The sequence below is a fragment of the Schistocerca piceifrons genome, chromosome 10 (genome assembly GCF_021461385.2).
Source record: "Schistocerca piceifrons isolate TAMUIC-IGC-003096 chromosome 10, iqSchPice1.1, whole genome shotgun sequence".
Taxonomy (NCBI): Eukaryota; Metazoa; Arthropoda; class Insecta; order Orthoptera; family Acrididae; genus Schistocerca; species Schistocerca piceifrons.
Genome location: NC_060147.1, coordinates 24194134 through 24207631, shown reverse-complemented (window position 1 = coordinate 24207631; position 13498 = coordinate 24194134). Strand labels below are relative to the sequence as shown.

Here is a 13498-nt window from a genome sequence, read left to right as displayed (position 1 = left end):
ACTTCCAAAGCCGAACTGTGCATTTGGCAGTAAATTGTGCAATATAAAATGATTAATTATCTTTACATGCACAGCCCTTTCAATAACTTTAGCAAACACTGATGGCATAGAAATAGGTCTAAAATTATCTGTATTATCCCTTTCTCCCTTATTATAATGCAGTTTTACTACTGAGTACTTTAATCATTCAGGAAACTGACCATTCCCAAAGGAAAAATTACAAGTATGGCTAAGAACAGGACTAACACGAGCTCCATAGTACTTTAGTATTCTGCTAGATACTCCATCATTTCCATGAGAATCTTTAGTTTTCAGTGATTTAATTACTGACTCATTCTCCTTCTTGTCAGTATCACAGAGGAGTATTTCAGATATCAGTCCCGGAAAGGCATTTTCCGAGAGAGTTATATGATTCTCTGTAGAAACTATGCTATGATCAGAAAGCGACTGTTAAATACAGTACATATACATCACTTATCACTAACAGAAACATTTTTACAATGTGTTGACTTCGTATCCTTGACCTTGTGCTGCTGACCAGACACTTCCTTCACAACTGACCATATGGTTTTAATTTTATCCTATGAATTAGCTATTCTATTTGCGTACCACATACTCTTTGCCTTCCTCATAATGTTTTTAAGCACCTTACAGCACTGTTTGTAATGGGCTACTGTAGCTCGACTGTGACTACTTCCAACATTTTGATACAATTCCCACTTTCTTCTACATGATATCCTTATCAGACTAGTCAGCCATCAGGCAGCATTTTATGCTAGTACCCTGTTTAGAACATTCTACTGGAATGCAATTTTCAAAGAGCATGAAAAATGTGTTAAGGAAAGCATTATATTTGTCATCTATGTTATCAGCTCCATAAACATTCTGCCACTCTTGTTCCTTAATGAGGTTTAAAATACTCTCTCTTGCTATTGAATTAGCTTTTCCACATTTGTAATTGTACATAACACTTGTTTGAGTACAAAAAGCTTTTAGTGTTAAAATTTGTGTCTCGGTCTGAAAGGCCATTTACCCTTTCACTAGCAGAATGCCCATCTACAAATGAATAATGAATAAAATTATTGTCTATAGCTGCGCTACAGTTTTCTTGCACCCCAGTTGGAAGAAATGTAGTATTCCATCGCATCCATACGAAGTACAGACGAGTAATGTCATCTCCATTTTGTGTACAAGGAACTATTACACACTGGGTTTGTCACTCAGTAATAGCATTTGAGTGTTGAGTGTTTTGGAGTAAATAGTGTTATGCCATACATCAGAAAGACAAACATCTACCAGCAAGAGTCGGGATTCGAAACTGGCACAATTGTGGCCTGTCGAGAATGAGGTTTATTGTTCGGTGATACTGCTAGAGTCAGTTGGAATCCCACGTCTGTCATGCAAATATGGAATCAAAGGATTCAGGAGGACCATATTCAACCCCATGCAGGATTTCACTGACCCCAGGCAACCAACACCCGAAGACGCAAACCTGCTATTTACGGGCTCAGCACTTTGCAAGATGGTACGAGGCACACACAGCTTGATCTCTTTTGGCTTGCACAGCTGGTATGTGCTGGTAATTTGGACAGGAGGTATGACACTTCTGATGTGTTAAGGCCAGTGGCTGTCTCACAAGTTCAAGGCTTCAATGACATTAACTTTCCAGAAGATATCACAAGACTGCATGTTACCCATGATGTCCCACATGTCTCAATACAGAGGTTGTTAGACAGTTGTCCTGGCCAGCGGGTGCTCCAGATATCTCAACCCCTGAAAATGTCTGGTCATTGGTTTGCCAAGATATTGGAACGCCAGCGTGGAAGTGTCAAATGATGTACACAGATGAACAAAAAGAATTCAAAGTATGTTACTAGAAATCGGAATGACTGCCTTTTGAATAGTCTATGTTTACACATCTGAATTTGCATATTGGATCACTATCTATTATATTAACTTCAATTAGCCACTGTAAGCGTATTGTCATACCGCTGGCTTAGTTGTGGGGTATCTTTGCAGGCAGCCGCGTCTGTAGTGAGTCGAGTGCGGAACACAGTACTGATATGTTGTGTTGTGTGTAGCTCTGCATGTGAGAGGCTTTTTTTTAGTATTCAGGTTGAAGTGTTGCTACAAGTGCTGTTACAGTAAAGTGATGGAATACGGAAGTGATTTAGAGGAAAGTGTGTCAAGAAGTAATGAAAAAAATGAGCAGCGCCGTCGATAACGTGTTCATGTATCCTCTCGTCGTGTGTCGCACAGCATCGATCGTCCTCGCCGTGTTCGATCTCCCAGAATGAACTGATGTGTTTCAGTAAAAATTTAGTTACCATAAAAGAGTGCAGTCAAGTGCCAGTTTCTTGAAGCGAGCACGAGGACATGCGTTTGATCATCGCGTTTCTGCATTATCGACAATCAGCCGTGCTGCGACGGTTATGCGCACGCTCGTACAAGTGAGAACTGAGAACTGAAAAATTAACTTTACGAGCAGTGTTATATCATTACTAGTGACAAGGAGGACAAATTTCCATAACCGACACGTGTGACCAAATCGCAGTCCCCTCACTACAGTACAGACTAGACATCGGTAATCATTTAAAATTAATGTGTGGGCTGGAATTATAGGTCACTGCCTGTTATTGCCACACATTCTTCCAGTAAATTTTACAGGTGCTTCCTGTAAGGATTTTATTCAGTCCACCCTCCAAGACCTACAAGAAGACGCACCCCTGCAAACAAGAAGCAGCATGTGATTTATGCGTGACAGAACTCCAGAACATATCAGTCTCCACTACTGATGATAGGTACAGGATGACGAGTTTCATGGCCTCCACGTTCCCCTGACCTCAGTCCTCCGAATTGTAATCTCTAGGGGCACACTAAGCAACTGGTGTGTGTGTCAACTTTGTTGTATGTAAGTGCACAATCTTGACAGGGTTTATGCTGTTTTGGAAAATACTGCTTTATCTGTCTAGATGATTTGAAAATGGGTTCAGGTAACATGAAAATAAATTTCATTAAATAGCTTTGGCTGTTTCTATACCATGATAGCTAGCCATGAAGTTTTAATTACCTGAAAAAGCAAATCAAGCTGAGACCACGAGTTAGTCCTCTTTATACTGCAATGGAATGTATTTCTTTGTCAGTGACAGATGATTGGGTGGAGACCCTGGCCATTCTGTAATGTTCAGCCTCAAAAATTACCTCATCTTCATTCTGGAAATGGCAGCAATGCAGTGGATTCTATGTGCAAAGAGAGAACAATTCACCAGGTGCTATGTCGGGAGAATATGTGGGTCGAGGTAAAACTTGACAGCCCAAAGAGGCAACGTGGGAATGGGTCTTATGCAGAATGAGTTGGGGTGGTGTTGTGGAGGAAGAACACACACTCAGACACCTTCCTTTGGTGTTCCACCTTTACAGCCTTCTGTGATGGCATGGGGTTTTGGTAGGATACTGCTGTGATGGTTTGTCCCTTACAAGCACAATCTGTTAGCAGCACAACAGTAATCATAAAAACTATTCAACATCGCCTTGTCTGAGGGGAGTCGGATCTCTGCTTTCCTCGACAGTGACAAATCCACACATTTCCACTGCTTGCTTTGCTCTGTTGTTTTGGGGCATAGTGGTACTGCCAGCACTCATTCACAGAAATAAGGTGGCTAAAGATGTCGTCTGGATTGGTCCGAGACAGTTGCACCATTTCCACTGCTGCCTCAGTTCAGTGGGGCATCTGATTAGGTGTGAGCAGTTATGCATGAAGTCAAAAACTGGTTCACAACTGATTTTCACTTTTTCTGATATCACCTCAATTTGTGAAAAGACACTCTCGAACCACCAGGGACTCGCTTCTCTTGTGATTCTAACTCCTTCACAGAGAGACTTTGTTCTTCACCAGTCAGACTCATGAACACTAACAAGCATTTGTGAAAAACAACCACTGTGCAATATGATGGTGTATTCTTGTTGTACACTTCCACCAACTCTACGCAGATTGCTGCAGCACTGTTTCCTTCAAATGTAGAAAACAAATACCCACACAATACTCCGCTTTATCAGTAGCGTGTGCCATTCTGTCTCGACAGCTCTAGTGGCGTGCTACAATCCGAGATTATTATAATTGATTGAAGCAATGTCACAGATTTGCTGCAGCTATATTATCTGACATATTGTCAGAGGGCTTCGCACATACATAGTAAAACCAAAAAAGGTTTTTCTTTTTTGACATATTACAAGTGCTCTACACATTCAAAAGCCCTGCTGATGCTAGTTCACAGTTCTGGTAGGTTTGTGGGTAGAAGACGTGTAACATTGCAACTTTCACAAAAACCCACAGAAAAAAAAAAAAAACACACAATCTATCGGGAGAATGTGGAGGCCTCGACACGAGTTGCTGATCGTCAACTCCACTGTGATTGATCTATCGGTTTCTCAAATCTCTGTTTAACAATCCACAAACATCATGACGGAAGTGGGGGTGGAGCACCATCCTTTTGGTAGACGAAGTTCACACTGACGGTTTCCATTTGCGGCATGATTCAATTTTCCAGCATGTCCAGATACATATATCCTAAAACGGTCTTTTCACAGAAGTATAAGGGACCGTAAACTTTAAACAATGAGACTGCACAGAACACATTAACTTCTGGTGAATCTCGAATTTGCTGGAAGATGTTGTGGGGATTCTAGGTGCTCAAGATTCACACAACCTGCCTGTTCACTGTGCCATTCACAAAAAATGTTGTTTAGTTGCGGAAGACGAGTTTCTCACAAAATCTGTCGTCTTCTATAAGCTGTTGCGACTGTGTGGAAAATTCAAAGCATCATAGGGAGTAAGAACTTGGGCAATTGGAAGCAGTAACGCTCCAGCTTCAGTTGTTTTCTTAGATCTTCAAAATGGTCAGTTGTGGTACATTCAGCTCTCCGTTCTCTCTCTCCTTCAGCTTCTGTGGGCTTTGTGTGAGAATCGTCCACACGCAGTCAACCGATGTTTCATTCACTGCAGGTCGACCCATTGATTTCCCCTTGGAGAGGTGTCCTGAAGCTTTGAACTTCACATACCATTGTGAAACAGAGTTGGCAGTTGGTGGATTAATGTTGAACTTCATTCTGAAGTGTTGTCACACTATTTCGGCAGACCGATGTGAATGTGTTTCGAGCGTAACATACACTTTATCATCGCCTGTCACCATCTTGCCAAACTGCTCACTACTGCACTCTCGTGGCAGAAATCTAAACTTGTTGCAATAACACAAAACATTCTGAGTTTTTCTATGTGAGCATTCAGTTTTCTGACAATATGTCAATGCAGCTACACCGAATTTACGAAAAGGCTTCAGTCGTGTACAATAACCTTGAACTGTGGTGTAGGGGTTTCAGTGTGTATTAGGACACACAGGTTGTAAGGTGCTTCTTACGTGAGGAAAACATTTTTACCAGTTTTAATAAATTATTGTCTCTTATTGATGTATTCACGATGGTTAGGAAGTGCAGTAGTCTGTTGCCGGCCACGAGTCGGAGAGCATTTCCCACGCTGGCTGGCTGGCTAGGTGACGAAGCAACCATATGTCGCGCATAGTGGGGTGGGGCTCGGCGCTGGACCGTAGCAACAAGCGACAGCCTGGGAAATATACATGGCGAGAAGTAGCGCCATCTTGGCACCAAAGTAACCTATTTTGTTTATTTATATTTAATAATTAAAGTCATTTATGACAACACGAATACTAGGAGGAGCCTCTGGATGTTTAAAACTATTTATCATAATTTTGCCTCATTAAAATTCACACCCGTTCATTAGTAAGTACGAACTCGATCGGAAATCCACAAACTGTGACGAAACTAGTAAGAGGTATGGACTGCACGCCAAAGTCGGCAGTCGGCGTTAAGAGCTCTTCCTGTCTCGTTCGATGGTAGCCACGCTCTCGGTTAGAAGTAGTTTGTGACGTGAGTGTTTCATTATTGATCTAATAGGAATAAAAGTGATATTACGGCACTCTGAATGTTAATTTCGAGTAAATAGATACCCTAAAGTTGATCTACAGCAATTTCAGATAATTAGCTTCCACCGACAGAGACATCCTACGTGCCAGTGAAGAATCTGCACGGGACGACATTTACGAGAGCTGCACCGCACACAGGTACGAGGAAATCCGACGACACGACCCACCGAGGCAGATCGAGGAAGGTCCGACTTACACTCGCAAATTTCGGGTGGAAATGCTGACCAGTTATACTGTACATCACATATACCACCATCTACGGACTCTCGGCTAAGCTGAATAATAATAATATCAGTTCAGAAGCGAGGGGATCTTGCAAAGTGGAAACAAACAAAAAATTGATTTTCAAGGCGCAACTCAAACCACTACCAGTCGATCTTACGTTGCCCAAAAGAGAAGAGCATGCGACAGAGCTACAGCGGACCTCGTCCAAAGTCGGTCGTGCCAGCTTCCGGTACTCACCACGCGTAGTAGTGCGCAAAGATGGAGGACAGGAAGAGCACCAGCATTGAGGCACGCAGCCGGTGCTGCAGGGCCAGCAGCGCCAGGTAGCGCACGCACTCGTACAGCCCCAGCACGAACACCACCGTCACCACCCACATCTTGAGCGTGTTGGACGTTGCGTTGAAGTACATGTGCTTGTACGAGGCAATGCCCGACTCGTACGTACCTGCAATGCGCAACTGTGCTTGACACAACATTGTACCTGTCTAGGCTTTTTTTTTTTAAATTATTTATTTTTTGATGTGTGTGTAATCACACCAATCTCAAAACATGGAAACAGAAAAGATTGTAACAACTACAGAGGTATCTCTTTAATCAGCATTGTGGGTAAAATCTTCTCAGGTATTGTTGAAAGGAAAGCGCGAGTATTAGTTGAGGACCAATTGGATGAGAATCAGTGTGGGTTTAGGCCTCTTAGAGGCTGTCAGGACCAGATCTTTAGCTTATGGCAAATAATGGAGAAGTGTTATGAGTGGAACAGGGAATTGTATCTATGCTTTATAGATCTAGAAAAGGCAAATGACCGGGTTCCTAGGAGGAAGTTATTGTCTGTTCTACGAGATTATGGAATAGGAGGCAAACTTTTGCAAGCAATTAAAGGTCTTTACATAGACAGTCAGGCAGCAGTTAGAGTTGACGGTAAATTGAGTCTGTGGTTCAGAGTAGTTTCAGGGGTAAGACAAGGCTGCAACCTGTCTCCACTGTTGTTCATATTATTTATGGACCATATGTTGAAAACAATAAACTTGCTGGGTGAGATTAAGATATGTGAACACAAAATAAGCAGTCTCGCATATGCGGATGACTTAGTTGTGATGGCAGATTCGATTGAAAGTTTGCAAAGTAATATTTCAGAGCTAGATCAAAAATGTAAGGACTATGGTATGAAGATTAACATCTCCAAAATGAACGTAATGTCAGTGGGAAAGAGAGATAAACGGATTTAGTGCCAAATAGGAGGAACAAAGTTAGAACAGGTGGACGGTTTCAAGTACTTAGGATGCATATTCTCACAGGATGGCAACATAGTGAAAGAACTGGAAGTGAGGTGTAGCAAAGCTAATGCAGTGAGCGCTCAGCTACGATCTACTCTCTTCTGCACGAAGGAAGTCAGTACCGAGACTAAGTTATCTGTGCACCGTTCAATCTTTCGACCAACTTTGTTGTATGGGAGTGAAAGCTGGGTGGATTCAGGTTACCTTGTCAATAAGGTTGAGGTTACGGATATGAAAGTAGCTAGGATGATTGCAGGTACTATTAGATGGGAACAATGGCAGGAGGGTGTCCACAATGAAGAAATCAAAGAAAAACTGGGAATGAACTCTATAGATGTAGCAGTCAGGGCGAACAGGCTTAGATGGTGGAGTCATGTTACACGCATGGGAGAAGCGAGGTTACCCAAGAGACTCATGGGTTCAGCAGTAGAGGGTAGGAGGAGTCTGGGCAGACCGAGGAGAAGGTACCTGGATTTGGTTAAGAATGATTTTGAAGTAATAGGCTTAACATCAGAAGAGGCATCAATGTTAGCACTGAATAGGGGATCATGGAGGAATTTTATAAGGGGAGCTATGCTCCAAACTGAATGCTGAAAGGCATAATCAGTCTTAAATTATGGTGGTGGTGGTGGTGGTGGTGGTGGTTTTTTTTGTGTGTGTGTGTGTGTGTGTGTGTGTGTGTTTTAGAGGGGGGGGGGGGGGGGGGGGGGGGATGTGCGTGCACCCTTTTCGGAAACTGAATGTAAATTTTAAGGTCATTGTTTTAGTAAGCTTTCATTCCTTTGGTGAGTGGTGTTGTGGAACATTCTCAGATACTAATCGCATTGTAAATCAGTAAAATGGCTGTCAGTAAGTATGATAAGGTCAATTTTTAAACTGCTTGTCACACAAATTCTTCTTCTTGTAGGTGTCATGTTGAAGGATAGATACTATTTAAATTTTTGCATCGTTCTTCTGTCACGTAAGCTTGTACTAAAATTTTTTTGGTGTCCTAATAATTACACGATATTTCATTATAGGAACTGAAACTTAGTTATAAGTAATTAACTCCAAGGAACTTCAACAAATTTCCTGGCCTCTGTGATGAGCATTGTTGAAAGAGTTGGCTTCCCTAACAGTGATAGTTATGTGCAAAGTTTTTTTGTTGTCTTCGAACATAGATATTTTCATAACCATATACAACATTTTGGGTTCCTCTGTTTTAACTGTATAATATGGGTCAGTGTGACAGTGTATTAAAGTTCTGGTTGAGAATAATGAATTATATAGGAGTAAAGGAGACAACTCACCAAAAGGCAAAAGTGCTGCGTCACTGACAGATATGAGGTGTGTTCAAAAATAAACCAAACTTTTGCTGTATCAGCTTTATTGCTTACTGTACAACATTTTAAGCACTGTCCCCTTCAAAATAGTTCCCTCTACTAGCAACACTCCACTCCCATCATTTCTTCCAGTTTTGGAATGCCTCTTGGAACATTTTTTGGGATGGCGCACAGGTTTCTCGTCGCATTGTCCTGTATCTCCTCTACGGTTTGGAAATGACGTCCTTTCAACTGTATTTTTCAGTTTGGGGAACAGGAAAAGGTCTGCCAGGGCTAGGTCCGGAGAATACGACAGACGGGGCACAACGGGAAAGTGATGTTTTACTAGATAGCAGCAGACAAGGAGTGACGCGTAAGCTGGCGCACTGTCGTGATGCAACATCCAACCCTGTTTTTCCCACAATTTAGGCCTCTTCCTGTGCACTGCATCCCTCATGTGCACTAGGGTTCCCTGGTAGACTTTTTTGTTTACCACCTGACCATGTGGCACAAATCCATGATGGATAATGGCTTTTTAGTCAAAAAACACAAGCAACATCACCTTCATCTACATCTACATCCGTACTCCGCAAGCCACCCGCTGGTGCGTGGCGGAGGGTACTTTGAGTACCTCTATCGGCTCTCCCTTCTATTCCAGTCTCATATTGTTCGTGGAAAGAAAGATTTTCGGTATGCCTCCGTGTGGGCTCCAATCTCTCTGATTTTATCCTCATGGTCTCTTCGTGAGATATACGTAGGAGGGAGCAATATACTGCTTGACTCCTCGGTGTAGGTATGTTCTCGAAACTTCGACAAAAGCCCGTACCGAGCTACTGAGCATATCTCTTGCATAGTCTTCCACTGGAGTTTATCTATCATCTCCGTAACGCTTTCGTGATTACTAAATGATCCTGTAACAAAGTGCGCTGCTCTCCATTGGATCTTCTCTCTCTCTTCTATCAACCCTATCTGGTACCGACCCCACACCGGTGAGCAGTATTCAAGCATTGGGTGAACAAGTGAACTGTAACCTACTTCCTTTGTTTTCAGACTGCATTTCCTTAGGATTCTTCCAATGAATCTTAGTCTGGCATCTGCTTTACCAACAATTAATTTTATATGGTCATTCCATTTTAAATCACTCCTAATGCCTACTCCCAGATACTTTATGGAATTAACTGCTTCCAGTTGCTGACCTGCTATATTGCAGCTAAATGATAAAGGATCTTTCTTTCTATGTATTCGCAGCACATTACACTTGTCTACATTGAGATTCAATTGCCATTCCCTGCACCATGTGTCAATTCGTTGCAGATCCTCCTGCATTTCAGTACAATTTTCCATTGTTACAGCCTCTCGATATACTACAGCATCATCCGCAAAAAGCCTCAGTGAACTTCTGATGTTCTCCACAACGTCATTTATATATATCGTGAATAGCAAAGGTTCTACAACATTCCCCTGCGGCACACCTGAAATCACTCTTACTTCAGAAGAGAATGACAAGCTGTGTTCTGTTATCTAGGAACTCTTCAATCCAATCACACAATTAGTCTGATAGTCCATATGCTCTTACTTTGTTCATTAAACAACTGTGGGGAACTGTATCGAATGCCTTGCGGAAGTCAAGAAACACGGAATCTACCTGAGAACCCGTGTCTATGGCCCTCTGAGTCTCGTGGACGAATAGCGTGAGCTGGGTTTCACACTATCGTCTTTCTCAAAACCCATGCTGATTCCTACAGAGTAGCTTTCTAGTCTCCAGAAAAGTCATATACTCTAACATAATACGTGTTCCAAAATTCTACAACTGGTCTATAGTTCTGCTCATCTGTTCGACGTCCCTTCTTGAAAACGGGGACGACCTGTGCCCTTTTCCATTCCTTTGGAACGCTACGCTCTTCTAGAGACCTACGGTACACCGCTGCAAGGAGGGAGGCAAGTTCCTTCGCGTACTCTGTGTAAAATCGAACTGGTATCCTGTCAGGTCCAGCGGCCTTTCCTCTTTTGAGCGATTTTAATTGTTTCTCTATTCCTCTGCCGTCTATTTCGACATCTACCATTCTGTCATCTGTGCGACTTGATCTTTGACCGACTCGTGTGCTTTTTTTGGATGATGTGACCCTTTGCCCATCCACTGCGATGACTGCAACTTTGTTTCAGCATCATAGCTGTACACCCGCATCTCATCGCCTGTTATTATGTTCTTAAGAGTTTTCATTGCCAATAACAGAGGCAAGCTGTTCTTTGCATATTTCAACACAGATCTGTTTCTCATCTTCAGTCAACAAACACGGTACGAATTTTGCAATGACATGACATATCTCAGGTTTTTCACTCAGAACTTGATGGCACAATCCTACGCTGATGCCCACCTCTTCAACAACTTCCTGAACAGCTAAACTATGATTTCTGTCAATCACAGCATGAACACTATCCAATTGGCCATCATCTGTCGATGTGTAAGGGAAGGACGTCCAGACTCGGAATCTTCACAGACCGATATTCTGCCCCGTTCAAAACATTTAAACCACTCGTAGCACTGTGTGAGAGTCATACAGTCCTCCCCGTATGCTTGGATAAGCATTTGAAATGATTCTGTGAAAGTTTTGTCAAGTTTGTAGCAGAATTTCACATACAAACGTTGTTCTTCAAGCTGATTCACTGCACTAGCCTGACGAGCAGGCTGTACACACACTTACTTCAGCAGCTGTGGTTTGCTTGCTTATTGTCCCAACAACAAGAGGCAAACAGCAGTTTGTCGTCTTAATCTGCTGCTAGGTGTGCTCAGCAGCCACTGCACGCTCTCGCTGCTGGTTGGCATGCTACACTACTGGCCATTAAAACTGCTACACCAAGAAGAAATGCAGATGATAAACGGGTATTCATTAGACAAATATATTATACTAGAAATGACGTGTGATTACATTTTCACGCAGTTTGGGTGCACAGATCCTGGGAAATCAGTACCCAGAACAACCATCTCTGGCCATAATAACGGCCTTGATACGCCTGGGCATTGAGTCAAACAGAGCCTGGATGGTATGTACAGGTACAACTGCCCATGCAGCTTCAACACGATACCACAGTTCATCAATAGTAGTGACTGGCGTTTTGTGACGAGGCAGTTGCACAGCCACCATTGACCACATGCTTTCAATTGGTGAGAGATCTGGAGTATGTGCTGGCCAGGGAAGCAGTCAAACATTTTCTGTATCCAGAAAGGCCCATACAGGATCTGCAAGATGTGGTCGTGCATTATCCTGCTGAAATGTTGGGTTTTGCAGGGATCGAATGAAGGGTAGAGCCACGGGTGGTAACACATCTGAAATGTAATGTCCACTGTTCATAGTGCCGTGACCGAGATGTGTAACGAATGGCATCCCATACCATCACGCCAGGTGATAAGCCAGAATGGCAATGACGAATTCACGCTTCCAATGTGCGTTCACCGCGATGTCGCCAAACACGGATGCGACTATAATGATGCTGTAAACAGAACCTGGATTCATCTAAAAAAATGAAGTTTTGCCATTCGTGCACCCAGGTTCGTCGTCAAGTACACCATCGCAGGCACTCCTGTCTGTGATGCAGCGTCCAGGGTAGCAGCAGCCACGGTCTTCGAGCTGATAGTCCATGCTGCTGCAAACATCAGCGAACTGTTCGTACAGATGTCTTGCAAACGTCCCCATCTGTTGACTCAGGGATCGAGACGTGGCTGGAGGATCCATTACAGTTGTGCGGATAAGATGCCTGTCATCTCGACTGCTAGTGATACGAGGGTGTTGGGATAAAGCACGGCATTCCGTATTACCTTCCTGAACCCACCCATTCCATATTCTGCTAACAGTCATTGGATCTCGACCAATGCGAGCAGCAATGTCGCGATACGATAAACCGCAATCGCGATAGGCTACAATCTGACCTTTATCAAAGTCAGAAATGTGATGGTACGCATTTCTCCTCCTTACATGAGGCATCACAACAACGTTTCACCAGGCAACGCCGGTCAACTGCTGTTTGTGTATGAAAAATCGGTTGGAAACTTTCCTGATGTCAGCACGTTGTAGGTGTCGCCACCAGCGTCAACCTTGTATGAATGCTCTGGAAAGCTTATCATTTGCATATCACAGCATCTTCTTTCTGTCAGTTAAATTTCGTGTCTGTAGCACGTCATCTTCGTGGCGTAGCAATTTTAATGGTGAGTAGTGTATTTCAAAAGTTTTCAATGCACCTCATACACAAACAACAGGTTTGCTTTGCTTTGCTAGTTTTCAGAATGAAATTCCTTTCTTAACCTGTAGGAGAAACACACACACACACACACACACACACACACACACTCACTCACTCACTCACTCACTCACTCACTCTCTGTATCTCTATCACATGCAGACGCCTATCTCCCTATATTGAGGTCCTCTGACTGGCACCTCTTTCCTGGCCCACGGTGAGTGTACTGGGGTGAAGTGAGGGTGCAGGGTGGGAGGGGGGATGGAGAGAGGCAGGAGCCAGGGAAAGGGTTGGGGGGGGGGGAGGGGGGGAGTGTCTGGAAACCTTTGGGAGAGTGAGGAGCCATCTGTGGGTTTGCTAGGGGTTCAGGTAGAGGGGGCAGGTGGCAGATAGCTGGGTACGCAACTTCAGACTAGAGCACGAGATGGCAGCACACAACTAGCTGGCATATATTGGGTGGGGCTAATGG

At 43.3% G+C, this 13498-nt stretch overlaps 1 protein-coding gene across 1 annotated transcript in view; it reads right to left on the bottom strand.

Annotated features, from left to right (window-relative positions):
* Nucleotides 1-13498, bottom strand: part of LOC124719101 — a 47933-nt gene that overhangs the window by 23074 nt on the left and 11361 nt on the right. Inside the window, exon 2 of the mRNA XM_047244793.1 lies at nt 6459-6666. Within this exon, the coding sequence (XP_047100749.1) occupies nt 6459-6666 (208 nt within the window). The remainder of the gene's footprint in view (nt 1-6458; nt 6667-13498) is intronic.